General features: G+C 37.4%; 1 protein-coding gene across 10 annotated transcripts in view; it reads right to left on the bottom strand.

Moving 5' to 3' along the window:
• The window catches only part of DCAF6 (DDB1 and CUL4 associated factor 6), a 176,142-nt gene that overhangs the window by 15,003 nt on the left and 144,762 nt on the right, over positions 1-16,377 (bottom strand). For 6 of the 10 annotated variants that reach the window (XM_036757204.1, XM_036757205.1, XM_036757208.1 and 3 more), the window contains one exon: positions 11,962-12,003. The exons of the other annotated variants lie outside the window; for them this stretch is intronic. In XM_036757204.1, the coding sequence (XP_036613099.1) occupies positions 11,962-12,003 (42 nt within the window). The remainder of the gene's footprint in view (positions 1-11,961; positions 12,004-16,377) is intronic. 10 annotated transcript variants of the gene reach the window in all.

The following is a 16,377-nucleotide window of genomic DNA, read 5'->3' as shown; positions in this document are numbered from 1 at the left end:
GTGTTTAAACTGTAGAAGAGAAGTAAAGGGGTCTATATGAAAATTGGATGACCACTTTAAAGAGGTTCAGTGGTCCACTTAGAATGTGGTTAAAAATTGTTGGGTCATTTTAACCTTTAAGTTTTAAGGTAAAAAGAAAGAAGCTGGGAAAAGGAAAAGCTGGGTGAGTATGTAATTTATTATTTACTTGAAATGTTTAAGGTAGTTTGGGTCAAGATTAGGGAAGAAAGATTGAAATTGGAATGCAAAGAGTAAAAGTTTCAGTAAAAGTTGGGAAAGAGAGAGATAGAGGCTAGAGATAAAGGGATTCACGTGGGGGTTGTAGAATGGTGGCTTGAGACCACCTGGCTAGCCAGGAGTCCATGTGCTGCTCTTAACTTCCACATGCTCCTGGCCACACCTTTCCCCCACCCTCCACGTTGAAAGACTGTGGGAAGCTGAAGCTAAAAGAAACTTGTAACCTGACTGGAAAACAGGGCTGATTAGTTAGTGAAGAAAGGTTTTATTGAATCTGGGTATTGACTATGAGAAAGATTTTGATTTGTATAATCATTAAGCTTTGCCCATGTAAGGTATGACTGAATTTTGTTTCCACAGAGATTATATAAAATCATGATTTGAAGCCATATACTAGTGGCTAGGGATAGAAAATTAAGCTAGCCCCCTGAAAATTAGCATATCTAAAAGGGCTAGCTCCTTCATTCTCAAAAGGGGCTGCCAGGTCCAAATGTAATACACTTAGGGAGGAGTCTTTAGCAAGTGAAAGTGATTTTCCCCTCCATGCTATCTGAGGCAGCAGGATGAAGGGTAAACTGAGAAAAATATTTTAGCTTGGTATAAAGAATGAGTGGGGAAGTTGCAAAGCCATGTGCTCTTAAGGACCACTCCCTCTTAAGAGTCCAAAAGGCTTTTTTTTTTTGGAAGTACCCACACCCCTTCCCCCTCAAAATCCAAGTCTATTCATTGCCAGGCAAATATTCCTAATACTTGGGCCAGAGGTAGTGGGTGGCTCAGAAGAGCTGTTCGGTGCTGAAGAATATACAGCTAAATAAATAGTGTATTTAAGATATTAAAGTATTAATATGTTATGCATGTATTTATATATTAATGTATTAATATAGAAATACCAGAAGTAATAGGATCAACAATTCCTATATGTGATAATCTGGAAATGCAATTGATGTCATCTGAAATTTATTGTTTCTGTATTTCTAAAATTATATCGTATTTCGAAAATTCTCTTAGATTGTGAAATTTGAGAAGACCATTATGTGATTTTAATCTGAGTTTGATATATGTGAATTGGGTGCTTTTAAAGGATGTGATGAAAATTTGATGATTTTAAACTGTCATATTTGGTTTAGAAATGTATTTGCCTAGACTGAAATGAGTAGTTCAAATTTTACATACATAATAATGTTTAGGGCATTATTACATTTCTATAGTATAAATTTTGTTAGAGTTGCATTAGGTTAAGAAGTTGGACAATTGCTGTAACCTAAGAAATTATAACTTCCAAGTTTTGTCTGGAAGTTCAGTTGAAATTGTTTTTCCTATAAATCAAGTATTTATACAAAGGCCTTGTTGGGTCCTCTTGTAATCTCTGTCAATTCAGGATACATTGTGAACTGTTAAAAACGTGGTTTTATAAACAGTAATCTTTTCTTTTACAATGCTAAGCGTATTGGGCCTTAGAAATTAAAATGTTACCACTAGTGATTAAAATAATTCCTCTTATAATCTAGATGTTGTTAGATTAAAAATTGTACTTAATTAAAAACTGAGATTGTTAACTGAACCAAGGACTTTTGGATATTCAATCTTGTGTAAGTGTAGAGGAATTCCTATGGATAAAGCTTTAAAAGTCCTGGTAAACTCTGTTATTGCGATAAAGCTAATTTAATTGGGTAAGTAATTTAGAGAAACTAAGTGTTCTCCCCATTACAGCACCTTTTTGACTAAAGAATTTTTGTGATATCTAGAAATTCTGTAATAACAAAGAACTGAGTTGTTATAATACTTTGAAAAATATAGGGGTGTGATTTTCAAGCCTGTATCATCTAAAGATATATTTATGTATGTTAATCTGGAGGTTTATGGACTAATTTGTGATGGCACTTTGGGAATTTGTGAATGAATCCCAATGTTTAAAGGTTATTTTGCTTTAAGAAGGAGAGAGACATATCTCATTTTGGAGCTGTCCAAATAATTTTTCTTTATGAAAGTTTAGTGACAATCCCTGTTTATATCAGGATCAATTTTAAACTGTTTTAAAGAAGGGAAAATACTTTTGAAAAATGCTCTGTAAAATCTTTTTGTATAATTTTCAGAAGACCTGCTGAATTTCCATTTGTAAGCTAATTGGTTGCAGTTCAAACCTACTGTTCCTGGGTAAGAACCTTATATTCGGGGAATTAATGCTTATCTATAGAAGCCTTTGGGGAGAGTGGTTAAAGCATGTGTTTTAAGTACCCCAAGAAAGGCCCATTCAATTCTAGATTTTTGAGTAAGGAGGTTTGAAAATGCTGTCTGTGAATTCCTTACCGCCCCCTCCCTTAGTTTAGATAAGAAGAGAGAGTTTTATCTTTGCCCACCTGTCAGAGGGGAAGGAAGGAGGAGCAGCAGTTACTGGGATTTGAGTTTTTACTGAAAGAAAGAGAACAGTAGGGGTCAGAAGCCTCTGAATCTGGCTTCTTAAAGTCAGCAGAACTGATAAGATTAGATTTAGATGGGGATTGGTTTGGTAGTTTTCATTAGTAAAGCTTGCCATCTGATGGAAAAGAACCCACCTTCAGGGGGAGATGATATGGCAGGTCTCTGTAATCAGAAATAAGCAGGTAGTGACAAAAGGGAAGGTATCTGCCAGAATCTGTTACCATTGTGAAAGAAGTTGGTTTTATGGGGAAAAATGGAAAACTGGATAAATGCAAATATGTGAAATCTTGTTGTTTTTAATCAAATGACTGGTTACATTGGTACTCTTGTATAGCCAAATGAAAGATAATATGGTTTCTAAAGTATTAATGGGGACAATTTGGGAAAAGGGAAAAAAAGTTTAATGAGATAAGATACAAATGTAAGGTTGAATCATTATCCCATAGACTAAGGCTGGGATTTAAAGTTATATTGTATCTATGTGAGATAGGGTTTTAGATGTTTTAAAGTGATATAAGAGCAATTAGGTATTAATACAAATAGTGTAATTAATTACTGGAACTAAATCAGAGACATCTTAAGTTTAGGGAAAAGAATTTCAATGTAAGTCTCTTTAAGAGAGATAAGTTGTAGAATATTTTTGTATTGATGGGGAAAGCTAAATGTGGATTTGAATTCATTCTGTCATCTAAAACACAAACATAAAGTTATTTGGTTCAATTCTTTCAGATCAGGCATAATTAGAGAAGAACAGAAAAATAGAGGGGAAACTGATGCAACTGTGTTAGAGCAATAACTTATGATCTTAATGGGAAGATTTTATGAACAAGGGAGGAAACGCATGCAAGCTATTTAGAGCTAGCCTTAAGGATGTTCCTTAAGCAATGTGAGATTATAGTCACATCCTAAACTGATTATTGGAACTTGCCATTCAAAGACTTAATAGGATTGTTAACTTACTGTTTTTCTGAGTCTAACTCCAGCTGTGAGTATCCAGCAAGGCTGACCCAAGATGCCAGCAGCCCTGTGGGAGGGCAGGCATGAGCTGCAGGTATAATTTCTTGGCAAAGTTGAGGGGGCAACTGTTCATCATGTGCTGAGGTGTGACCCTCTTGACTAGATCCCCTTAACTGAAACCTGGCAGACTTTAAGCTTGGTTCAATGCAGCTTGCAGTTTGACATAACTTCTGCCTGGAGTTGACAGGGAGCTGGGGAAAATATGGTCCCCTTACTCTAAGTCCCTATTCTCTTGGTGGCAAGTTTCTATAATCAGAAGGTTTTGTAAGTACAGTAACAAATCTATTAAAATAATTGATTATGGAACATCTTAGATTACTATAGGACTGGGACTAGTGTTCTTGTACAGGTCCTTGTATAAGTTAGGTTTTTTCTTGGTAATGGTATGGAGACAATTAGGTCAAGGACTTGTGAGAATGCTATTTGGTTAATATCAAGCTTGTCTAGGGTTTTGCTACAATTAATAATGTTAAAAGAAGAATGGCTTGTGGCTTATTCTATAAATGCCATCAAAGAAACATGGCATGACAAAAGTTTATGATATTGTATGTACTGTGTTAAGAATTAGTTATTTAATGTGTTTTTGTATGTACTGGAGCCCATTATTAACTCCTTAAGTGAGATATCATCCTCCTGGAGAGGAAATTAATAATGAATGGATGTAAAGTATAAGAAACTGGGTTCTGATGTGAATTTCTTATACAGAACAATTGGTCAAGGTTCCAATTTTGAATTTGTAAAATGATCAGGGTTATAAGGATTAGAAATGGTAACTTAAAATTGTACTAAGGTTACTTTTGTAGGAGAATGGAGAGAAAGCTGGTTCCTATAAGAAGACAAGAGGAAGATGCTGGAATGCTGTGCTGAAGATGGCAGAACAAATGCCAAGGACCAGAAGACTTTTGATGCTCCCTGACGGACAGCAATACAGGAAGACTTTTTGAATCTTAAAGGGACAATTGCATCATCGTTTTCCTTTGGGTCTCTGTATCTGTATTTACAAAGGGGACTGCCCCCTTTGATTTGTCAACGCATCGGAGATTTTGAGGAATGGAAACCTTAGAAAAGGGTAATGGGGACGCAAGCATGATGGGAAGATAAGTTGATGGACAATTTATATCAGCAATGATGTGTGAAGTCTTCAAAATTGTAAGAAATCACAGTGGGGACTGAATGGGACGGATAATTGTAAAGACTTCACAGGGTAAAATACAGGGGTGACATTCTTCTCATATTTCTGAAATAGGGAATGTCTAAGGGAGTAGGAGAGGTTTGGGATATGGCCTTGTGGTAACTGTGGAAGGTCAGGGCCTGGAGCTGTGGGCTTGCCCTTCCCCCTCTCTCAGATGTTAGCATCAAATAGGAAGATAATGGACTACCTGTGAGCCATTTGTTCTCTGCTCCAAGAAGGTCTCCCTCCCCCCCACCCTCATTTCTTCTCCTAGACTTTCAGACGCCACCCCCGGCAGTTGAGTTCTGATAGGGAAAACCTGAATGGACCGGATCAACCTTGGTCCTCTGTCTAGTCTTCGTGCCTAGACTGTAAGCCCACCTTCCAGCCAATGGTGAGAAAGGATAGAGGTGGGAGGGAATCCTTTCATTAAGAGTATAAATTAAGGCATGTCCCCTTTTACCTTGCCTCCTCCCTTAAGGAGGTGTGCCCAAATCTTGCAAGGTTTGTAAAATAAATTCACTTTGCTTCTCCTAAAGATGTCTCTCTTATTATTTGAAAATTTTGTCCCATACATTATCATGAGCTAGATTTTTAAAAATTATGTCTGTGCCCCATGTCTCTTCAATAACACGCGTTCTATTTTTAATTTTATCATGAATTCATTAAATAATTAGCATCAGACTTCATGAGATTCAGCCCAAAACAAATCAAGGAAGCCATATCACTCTTATTTCAAGAGATTAAACGGGCATATTTATGCAAATTCAGGAGAGACATTCCCAAATATAAGCAGAAATTAATTAAATGGAAGCTTAGGAAGCAGGAACCATGGCTTATCCTCTCGTTTTACAGCACTGACGAGGCTTTTCCCAGAATGCTGCATACAGGTATGGCCATACAATCTAAGAGTAGTGGAGATAATTTAAAGGCTGACAAAGAGATCTTAGACAAAAAGTTAAGGGACTTAAGCTCAGAACCATGAGGGTTGCTTCAGTTCATATTTAAAATATGCCAGGACACACAAAAGACAGTGAGTTGCCAGTTAACCGTTGATGATAGTAATAATGAGGATGGCACTCAGCACTTTATGGGGGCTTCTCTGCATGTGCAGTTCTCAATCAACCCTCTCAACATTCCTGGGAAGCAGGTGCTATTATTATCCCCATTTTGCAGATAAGGAAACTGAAGCAGAGAGGTTAAGTAATTCGCCCAGGGCCACACATCAAGTAAGTGCCTGAGGCTGGATTTGAGCTTAGGTTTTCCTGACTCCAAGACCAACAATCTCTCTGCTATGCCACCTGGCTGCCTCTCCTGCAGACAGAACAAGAAAAAAAATCAACTAAAATTATAGCAGGTATTAGAAAAACCTGCAGAAATAATTTCTTTACAAGATTGTAAAAAAAACTGAAATATGGTATCAGGGAAAGTTGTAGAATTTTTTTCCTATAAATCGAATGAGAAAACATTTTGAAAAAATTATTATCCAAATGCAAAGAATCATTATTCTTCTTCTTTCAGAAATGAGTAGAATTCTGGCAAGATCTGAAAAACGAATTTATGTCCTATTCCACAAAACAACCTTTCCTTATACCTAGAGTTAAAGTAATCTGGAGGTTCTCTTCTATTTCTACAATTGTATGATTAGTTATTTCCTTACGAAAAAAAAAAGAATAAATCTAATCTGTTCTCCCAGTGACTGGAGAGTGAGTTCTTATAAAGCTTATATAAGAGGGAAGGGAAGAAGCTTTTCCACAGCATTTACTATGTGCCAGACACTGTGCTAAGTGCTGTTTACAATTATTATCTCATTTAATCCTCAAAAGAACCTTTTACAGTTGAGGAAACTGAGGCAAGCAGATGTTAAAAGACTTGTACAGGATTACACAGCCAGTTTCTGAGGCTGGATTTGAACTCAGGCCTTACTGATTCCAGATGCAGTGCTTTAGGAATAGATATTCTCTCTCCACGTCTGCTCAGTATCATGAGGCATTATTTGGGGGGTACAATACAGGATTAAGCTGGTCATGGGTTAAACATTAAACACTGAAGATGGTCAGGAAGGCTCTTGGTAGTATAATGGTGTCCCCTGGGACAAGAGAAGGGAAAGGAAATGCTGTCAGTGGTGGGGCAATCCATGAAAAGAAGAGAAAAAGGAGTCATGTCTGGGATAATGCTCTGTTCTAGCTCTGACTATAGCTGTATTTCCCACATATGTTTTATATACTTATTGGCTTAATTTTTCTATACAGGGGCACCTCACCAATTTGGAGCCCACTGAATTCAGAACTTATAATCACTAAGAAAGCCAGAACTGATACTTACCTTGGCATCATCTAAGAAAAGTGCTGAATAAGTAAGTTAGTAGCATAAACATTCTCTTAGAAACAATGTTTTCAATCTCTCTAGAGAACAAATGGCTTCTAATGCTTCAGAGAAAAAAAAACTACATAGAGTAAAAATGAGGTTAGCAGTGCTTTGTAGCACTTTCCCAAATAGGAAGTAACAGAAACGGTGCATTTCTCACAGCCTCAATGCAAATCTAAAATCTAGCAACTGATTTCCCCAAAGCCAAGCAGAAAAAAGTATACCTTGGGTCCCAGAGGGCAGAGCTGTAACTAGGACTTCTGTATCACGGAGGCAATTTCAGTTGGGAGAGGGAGTTTAAGGCATCACTATATGCATGGTTGAGGTAGTTATGAAAAAGGTTATGGATTAAAGAGACCAGAATATTCTTAGTGGGTGAAAAGGGCTCAGGTAGGAGCAGCTAGGTAGTACAATGTATAGAGCACCTTTGTGATCCTGGGGTAAATCACTTAATCCCGAATGTCTTGCAAAAAAACAAAACAGAAAAGAACAGAACAGAAAAGGGTTTGGGTGGAGAAGACTGTGAGCTAAGTGACAAACATATTAGGACAATAAGAGGTACAAAGATGACAGCCCCAAGTAACTGGATAGAAAGGAACAAACCTCAATAGAGGAGATGGCTGCAGAGTGATGATGGCTGGGGAAGATGAAAGTAGCTATGGAGAATAACGTGTATGTCAATCCCTCCTCCTGGCCCTCAGTGTCAGGATGTATGAGAGAAGCAATATAAAGTATAAGTCTTGGAGAGGGTTCCCACAGACGAGGTATCTTAAGAGAAAGATGGGCTTTGGTGTGTATGAGATGGAATATGAAAGGAAGAGATATAGTATCATGCACCGAAAGTTGGAAGGAACTTTAGAGGTCATCGGGTGATCTGGTTCAAACTTTAATTGGCCTCAGGGTCCAATGGCCATCACATATGTCTTCAGAGTGACCTTCAGATTCCCATCTCTCTCCCTGCCACATCAATATGTTCCATCAACCAACAAGACGTTCCAATCAGTGCAAGATCACTTGGGGGAAATCAATACCCAAGGTGGCCAGTACAGGCTGCACGAGCTGCTGCTACCCTCTACGACCCAGCTTCCATAGTAAGCTCAGCCTTAGTTTATCCACCTCTGCCCTCACAATGAAATGATCACTGTGGTAAGAATCAGAGGCCTTGAGTTCAAGTCATTTAAAGGTTATGTGATCTTAGATAAGTAGCCTCTTAGGGCCTTCATTTAACCTCAGAGGGAGGTGAAGTCAAGAAAGCAAAAGGAAACAAAACGAGGAAGACCGTCTGTTACTTTGAATTCTGACTCATTCATACTTCCTTACTTCCAAACATATACACACACATACATACATACATACATAGATACACACAGAAACATACATTCAGCTGGTACTGACCAAGCACCTACTGTGTATATAATACACCATGTCCCACAAGGAAGCGTAAGATGAGATTCCCAGCATCTTACTATTGAATTGGGAGAGACGAGACATGTCTGTAGGCTTAATAACAGCTACTCACTACCTCACTGGTTCTTCACAGTAATTTTATGAGGCATTGTTATCTTCATTTTACCAATGAAGAAAAAGCTAAGCCTAGGAGTTGAGTCACTTGCTCATGGTCACAGAGCAGTGGATATGAGAGGTGAGATGTGAGCTGAGGAGTCTCCTGCCCCTACATCCAGAACTCTTTCCAGGAACTGACTCTGAAACACAGTGCTGTAGAGGCTGGAGCAGAGGGAGGTCGCTTCTGGCTTAGGTCATCAGGGAAGGCTTCATGGAAGAGGGCTGAATCTGAACCGAGCTTTGAAGAAATGGGAGGATTTTGATAAGGAGGGAGGGAAGGAAGGAATCAAAGTTCCTCATTGCCCATCATGGCCACTTTTGGCCCTTACCTAGCTACTATCACTCAGCAACATCTATGTCCTTCCTAAGGTGGACTCCATCCTACTCGGATCCTTGTTGTTGTTGTTACCTACGTACTTCTCAGGGGACAGAAGGCCAGAGAGGAAAGTTTTCAATATATGAACATTTATGAATGAATGCAACATGATGAATATGGAAATGTTTTGCATGTCTTTACATGTATAATCAATATCATATTGCTTCTCAAGGTGAAAAGGAGAGGCAGGAGGGAGAGAATTTAGAACTCAAAATTAAAAAAAAAGTTAAAAATTTTAAATGTAATTGGGAAATATTTAACAAAATAAAAATAATATATTTAAAAAAAACCAGGTCCTTTTTAGGACCCCTTGGCCTCATTTGATTTACTGTATCCTAAGTGACAGTAATAAAATTCTACTTATTAACCAATGTTTTATGTCATACTTTTTGCTGATTCAGACTAGCCTTCAACCCATTTCTCATATTCTCTTTTTACTTCTTAAATGTTAGAAGTAATCTCAAAGTAAAATCATGATGAATAAACAAATGACTGCACATTAGCTTACACTTCCTACTGATAATAAGGATTAGCACTTCACCTAGGGAACTTTAGCAGAAGGAGAAAAGTGTTAATGAGAGGAAAAGAACGCTTAAGAAAATGGGAAATGGACAAATAGTAGGAGTGAACATTTCTCCTGTGTCCTCCAGTTCTGGGAGGGTATTTGTGAGAGATCCACTTTATTGTCATTGAAGTATTAATTATGATGTCAAATGGGAATATTTTCAGGACTTCCTTCATTCATGAGAGACAATATAGTCAAGTGGAAAGAGTATTAGATTTGGAGATGGGGACCTCTGTTCAAATCATCTGAGACACTGGGCAAATCACTTAAACCCTATGGGCCTCAGTTTCTCCAAATATACAGTGAGGAGGCTGGACTACTTTCAAGGGTCCAGCTCTAAATCTTATCCTATTCTTCAAGATCCTTTGATCTTGAAGACAGATAGCTATAATCAGTCCTAACAGAGGGAAACAGGGGCAAAGATGAACCAAAATAGAGAATAAGAATTTAGCTTTGGAATGTATTGTTATTTTTGGAAACAGGAGATTTATCTAATTATACTTTACTTCATGAATATTAACATGAATTTGTACTTCCTGAACACACACCTAAGTGATGATAGGGAAAGCTAACCAGAAGTGTGCTATAGATAGAAGGGGAGAAACTGCCCTCACTCAGAAACTCATCATAGATGATCCACATGAGGATAATTAAGAATTAACTATTTTGAGGAGGGTAACTGTGGTGTTTCTCTCTTTGAGACTGAGTCTCCCTCTGGTGCTCAGATTGGAAGCCACTGACAGGTCTGATCCAAGACTGACCAGCAGAGAAGCTTTACCCTCCTTCATTTTTCAGACCTGGGCCAGTGGGCCCTTCCTTTAGCAGTCTGGTGGTCTTCAGCTCCCAGAAACTCATGATGTTTGTGTCAAGATTGCCCTTCTGTAGCTCAGAACTCTCAAACGCAAGGGATCCACCAGCCTCAGCCTCCCCCAACAGCAGGGACTACAGGCAAGTGTCATCATGCCCAGCATTGCAGTCTTTCAAAAAGATGATAGTAGCTAGCTTTAAGCACTAGCTACTTTGAAACTGGTTACTGGTTCACAATCATCTCTACATGTCTGCTTTATTTTTCCTCAACTTATGTGAAAACACCACAGCTCTTTCAGTTGGATGCTCTTCTGCAAATGTAGAAATCACCACTTAGTCCACAGTAGGAAAGAGAGAAGACTAACAAGACACCAGGGCTGACATATTCTACCTCATTGCTGGTAATCACAAAGCCACAACATGCAATGACTGGAAAATCAGTGAAGACCAAGACATGATTTCAAATCTCCCTTAAGGTACTAACAACCCTAAAACCAGCATAAACAGATATGCAAACCAGCTTGGGGCTTTAGAATGCAGATTTTCATTTCGAAGACTTCAGCTTGTGGCTTATGTTGTTACTCCTTCCCTTCCCCATAGGCTCCTCACTTCTGAAGGCTGCTGTCAGTCTGAGGAACTCTGTCTCACTTTCAATTTATAACCCACCTGACTTCTGCCTCTGTTCTGATAAGGTAGAATTCATACCCAAACTAAGTTTTTGGCAGATGACTGATAATGATGGAAGTTCCCTGCAAAGTACTATTTAAAAAATAAACAAACCTAAACAACAACAATAAATACTTGTTCGACAGACTTAACATAAGAGGGAAATTTGAATGAAGAAATTCAAGACTTGACATTATGATATCCTAAAGTAATTAGTCATTTTTACCATCAGAAACAACTCTTTAAACACACACACACACACACACACACACAAGTTTGAGCCTATTGAGAAATCATAAAATTTTGTTTTTCTCACTGATAAAGTAAATTAGATATGTTTGAATGACGAATTCCGATACATGTTACTTATCATTATTCAAAACCTAGTTTGGAAATTTAAAGGAAACAGTTTTTTTTCAAATAAAAATTTTGAAAATAAGTATGCTGTTTTTCAAGAACATTTATTTCAAAGTTTCTTTTTCATTTGATATACTAGAGAAGTTAACACTGGTTCTATCTGCACAAAGTCATTTCTTTTTCATTCTATTCTCATGCAGTTCATGCAGCTAAATACAGATGGTAAAAGCAGTCTGTTTTATAAGGTGCAGCATTTAAAGTTCAGTCAGTTTAAACAAAGTATTAACTGTTAATAGGAAAGATGGTTAGCATGAAAAATGAGGACCTAGCAGATTCGAAGGAAGGAAGGAAGGAAAGAACGAAGGAAGGAAGGAAGGAAGGAAAGGAAGGAGGGAAGGAAAGAAGATATTGAATTACCTCATTATTCTATCACCTATTGCTGTTCCTCTGACATTAAATCTAGTGAAAGGAACACAAAATGAAATGACTAAAGTCATTCACAAACACCTCAAAGGGTCAAATATTTAAATTAGTATTAAGTCCTCCATTTGCATGATCAATTACCTCATTCTAAAAAGACTCAAGTTTTCTCCTATGATTTGGAATAGTAAATAAGAAAGGTGGTATTTAAAGCAAATGAGGAAACTAAGACATCAAGAATAACTGAAGATGGCACGGAGGAAAAGTGATTGGGCCTGATCCTTCCATTCCTTTAAATAGTGCAGTCGAAATAATAATGTGTGACCCCATTACAAACTGTAATGAAATGCACTGAGTCACTGATCTTCACAAAAAATGCCCATCTTGGCTAGTTGGGTAAGACAAGGACCTCATTCATCAAAGACAGATGTTTGCAATAGATTTAAGTGTGTATTCCTCTTTCTGAAAACATGCTCCACATCTGATTTTTGTTGTGTACAATTCTATGTGGCCACCAGCCAATACCTAGCCGACTATCCATTGCCTGTTACATTTTAGCTGTAAAACCATTTGACCAACAATCCCTACAAGAAACCTTAAACCATATTTTTGTAAGAGTTTATAATTTTTCTCTTTCTGATATCGTTTGCTTATTCCTTTTTTTCCCCTACTTATAAGGTCCTTCTATGGACAAACTTAAAAAATACCAGATGCTGAATCAGCATTTTAACATTTTGATTTCCAACAAGTGAGTGAGGTATTTCACTAGACAGCATAATTTAGTTATTCTCTAAGATTTATTTAATTTACTATAGAGAGGACATATTTTTAGAGTTAATGGGAGCATTCCATTTAAAATCTCTATGTTAGTTGTTAAAGCCTTTTTTTTCTAAAACATTTTCTTCTCATGCTTGATCTCAGCAAAAAAAAAAAAAAAAAAAAAGAAAATCTGGATCACATTTTCCCAACCAATTTAAAGAATGAAAATTTGAATCTTACTTTACACTTTAAGGGGCTATCCTAACCTTGATGGCACACATACAAAACTGGCACAAAATTTTGTTGTGAAAAAATAGCTTTGTTCTAAGTAAAGTGAAGAGCTCTCAAAAAAGGTGGGATATTTCGGGAGTCACTTAGAAAAACAAGCTTACAGAACAGAAATATGTAGCAGTAGGTAACTGTTCATGCTTATCAAAACATAATCTTATTCCTTGTGGACCTAAAGCATTCTGAATTCCAAATCAGTCTCTGGATTCTACCTCTTCTGCAGGGTGCTGGGAGGAAGTAAGACTCATGTGCTTTTATTGTGATTTTTCATCCAAATCTGGAAAGTTCCACCTTGGACAAGTGTCCCAAATTAAATTATGGGAATGGAAGCTTTCCAAAGAATAGCTTTGGAATCTTCTCTCCTTGGAAATAGAAACCCACGAAGATTCTCTAATTGAATATAAATTTATGAAGGTATTTCTTTGATTTTTCTCCTTTTGAGGCAGAATTTGAGACACCTGTTCCTACTAATTTTGAAACGAAACTGACTCAGGGTTTTTCTGGTTTTTCATGTTTTTTAGCTAGAAGATACACATATTAGAAAGTGCATGAGTATATAGGTAGATCATGTTTACAACAAGTGGTTTTTGGAAAGGGGAGAGCTATAAAAACTGCTTCTGATGGAAACTGTCAGAAGAAAGGTATTTCACTGTAATAATGTTAGCTTTTTTTTTCCTGCCCATAATGGAAGGCTTACAAGCTGCATCAACTGAAAGAAATACCCATGAGGACAATATTTTGGACCTTATGAAATATTCTAGTTGAACACATTTTAACATATTTTTAGAAGCTAAGGATTATATTTAGTCTTAAAACAAAACTGCTTCCAATGTCTGAATCCAAGTCTGCTTTTACAAATTTTGGCTCAATAGATAGTAATGAATTGTGCAAATCTGGTAACTCATAGGAAAACTGAATTCTTTTACAAAAGAAGCAGTCTCTAATGGTTGTAACAATCACTCTGTTACCTCATGTATATGTATAGCTATAACTAGTCTTTTCAGTTTATGATGCACTTATTTTAAATGTATTTTGCATTTGTCCTGTAGTCTTCCACTAATTTGTAAGTTTCTTTGGGGTTTTGCTGGTCTTCCTATTTATTACCTACCATTCTCTTATGTAAGCAATATAGTTTTGGAGCCTTAAACTGAGAGGGTGAGCTTACCCCAAAGATCAATCAGAAAGGTAATTCCCTGCTTTCAAAGACTGGCTAAATTTGGGGTCAGCCTTGAATCTATCCTGGTACTTGTGCATGAATTGAGGTACGAGAAAGTGAGCCTGTTCAAGCATGGAATAATCCGAAATTGTCCCCAGTCTATAGAATCATGGCAATAATAGTCCGCCCAATATTGATGTGCCTTTCTGGAGTGACTCTGGGAGCCCTGGACTAGAGGTGCTACATACATTGAGTTTTCCTTAGATTAGTCCTGAACCCCTGAGGGAAGCCTTGAACAAGAAAGATAAATGAAGAAGAGAATTTCCTGGAGCTGCTCTGTACTCACATGTAATCTAATAGCTTTAAGACATGCGAAAATGAGACGCAGAGCTCTTAATTATTCCTCTTCTTTTTCTTTTGTTTTTGGAGGGGACATGGGATTTTGCTGGTATGGCGGTGAGACATGTAAAAAGTTTGAGAGACATAGTTTCTGGGTAATGAATAATTTTATTAATCAAGCTAGCAATAATTAATAAAAAGGGTCAGTGACACCCTCAAATGCCAAAGTCCCCTCATGGAATCCACTCTATGCTTATATGCCCTTGGAAGAATGGGTGTTCCTGAGGGTGACAATCAATTCTGTTTGGTCAACAAATAATGAGAATGAATAGTCTAACGAGAGGTACACTTACTCTAATCAGGGTCTGGGGGAACATGACTCTGATCGCTCAGTTTTGGTCAAAGAGATTTAACATATATTCCTAACATCCTGCTTAGGATAATCCAGACAAAAGGAGAATCCACTTTTACCCAGACCTATCCGAGTAACACAATGGGCCAGAATCCATCAATTCATCTAAACTAAAATTTCTTTACCTTTTGAACAGATCTGAGTTTTCCCTCTCATTATCAGCCCTGCACTTCAAAGGCTGCCTGAAACAACCTACAGGGGCTGATTTCTGAATGAGAAAGTGGAAAAGGGGAAAAATCTTAGTTCCAATTCAATAACTGGTTATTAATACAAAAAAAACAGTCATTCTCTCAGCAGTGAGGGAGGGTAAAAGTTCTACCCACACACTTGGCACCTAGCTTGCAACTTAATAGCTCAGGGAACCTCTTGAGAATAGGCAAGACGTGGGACTAGCACTCAGGTCTCCTGCCTGCTGTGGAAGCCTCGGCAGACTCTACCTTTGGATATCAGACTCTTATCTTAAGAAATCAGCATTTGCTGGCTACACAATACTAAGCAAATAATGTAACTTCTTAGTGCCTAAATATTCCCATCTATAAAAATGAGAAGAACTGACTTAGCATAAGTGTTAGAAGCACTAGCAAGATACTAAAATGTGATTTTTTCCAAGCAGGGTTTTGAGAACCAGAAGATCTGGATATTTCAGTTCTTGGGTCTGTCTTTTTTAATCTATATATACATTCAAACATTTATGTACAAGTATGTATACATACACACACATATATGCCCACACATATATGTGAGTGTATGTGTGTATATATACGTATACACACTTGCTATGTGAACATGGAAAAGCCCAATCTCTCTGGGACTGTTTCTTCAAAATGAAGGAGTTGTACTGCATGGTCTCCAAGGTCCCTTCTAGCTTTAAAGTTCTATGATTCTGTAATTTTTACCTTTCAGGAAGACACGTATTAAAAAACCCAAAATCTTAGTAGATGTATACCACATTCTATCATAAATGCTGTATTTAAATTCTGTTTTTGCCATAATTTTGTTACCAGTCCTTGGCCATCAGTATCAATGACTATTAGATAAATAAAAACTATGAGATATATATGGAAGCAGTTAAGTGTGGTCAAAAGATGCTGGGCTGGGAATGCAAAGATCTGGTTTCTGTGTGACCTCTGATAAGTCACTTAACCTCTTGGGGCCTGTTTCCTCACCTGTAAAATGAGAGGGCTGGGCACAATGGTCTTTAAAACATTATTTCCAAGTTAAATTCTAAAGATTTGATCCTATTATTAGATGACCCCTCTGTCTGCATGATTTCCTATTTTACTTAAATTAACCATTATCATAGTCTGTTTCTCTAACTTGATCTTTAGAAACCATCCACATGTCTTAAAAAATGAATTTTAGTTTTAATCTTTGTACCTTAGAACCTCCTCTGATGGTAATTAGGTTTTAAGGAAGGCCTAAATATGAAAAGAAAAGGGAATTGCTGTTTCTCTACAAG

The sequence above is a fragment of the Trichosurus vulpecula genome, chromosome 4 (assembly GCF_011100635.1).
Source record: "Trichosurus vulpecula isolate mTriVul1 chromosome 4, mTriVul1.pri, whole genome shotgun sequence".
NCBI lineage: Eukaryota > Metazoa > Chordata > Mammalia > Diprotodontia > Phalangeridae > Trichosurus > Trichosurus vulpecula.
The sequence above is the reverse complement of the archived record's forward strand: the minus strand, read 5'-3'. Positions and strand labels throughout refer to the sequence as shown.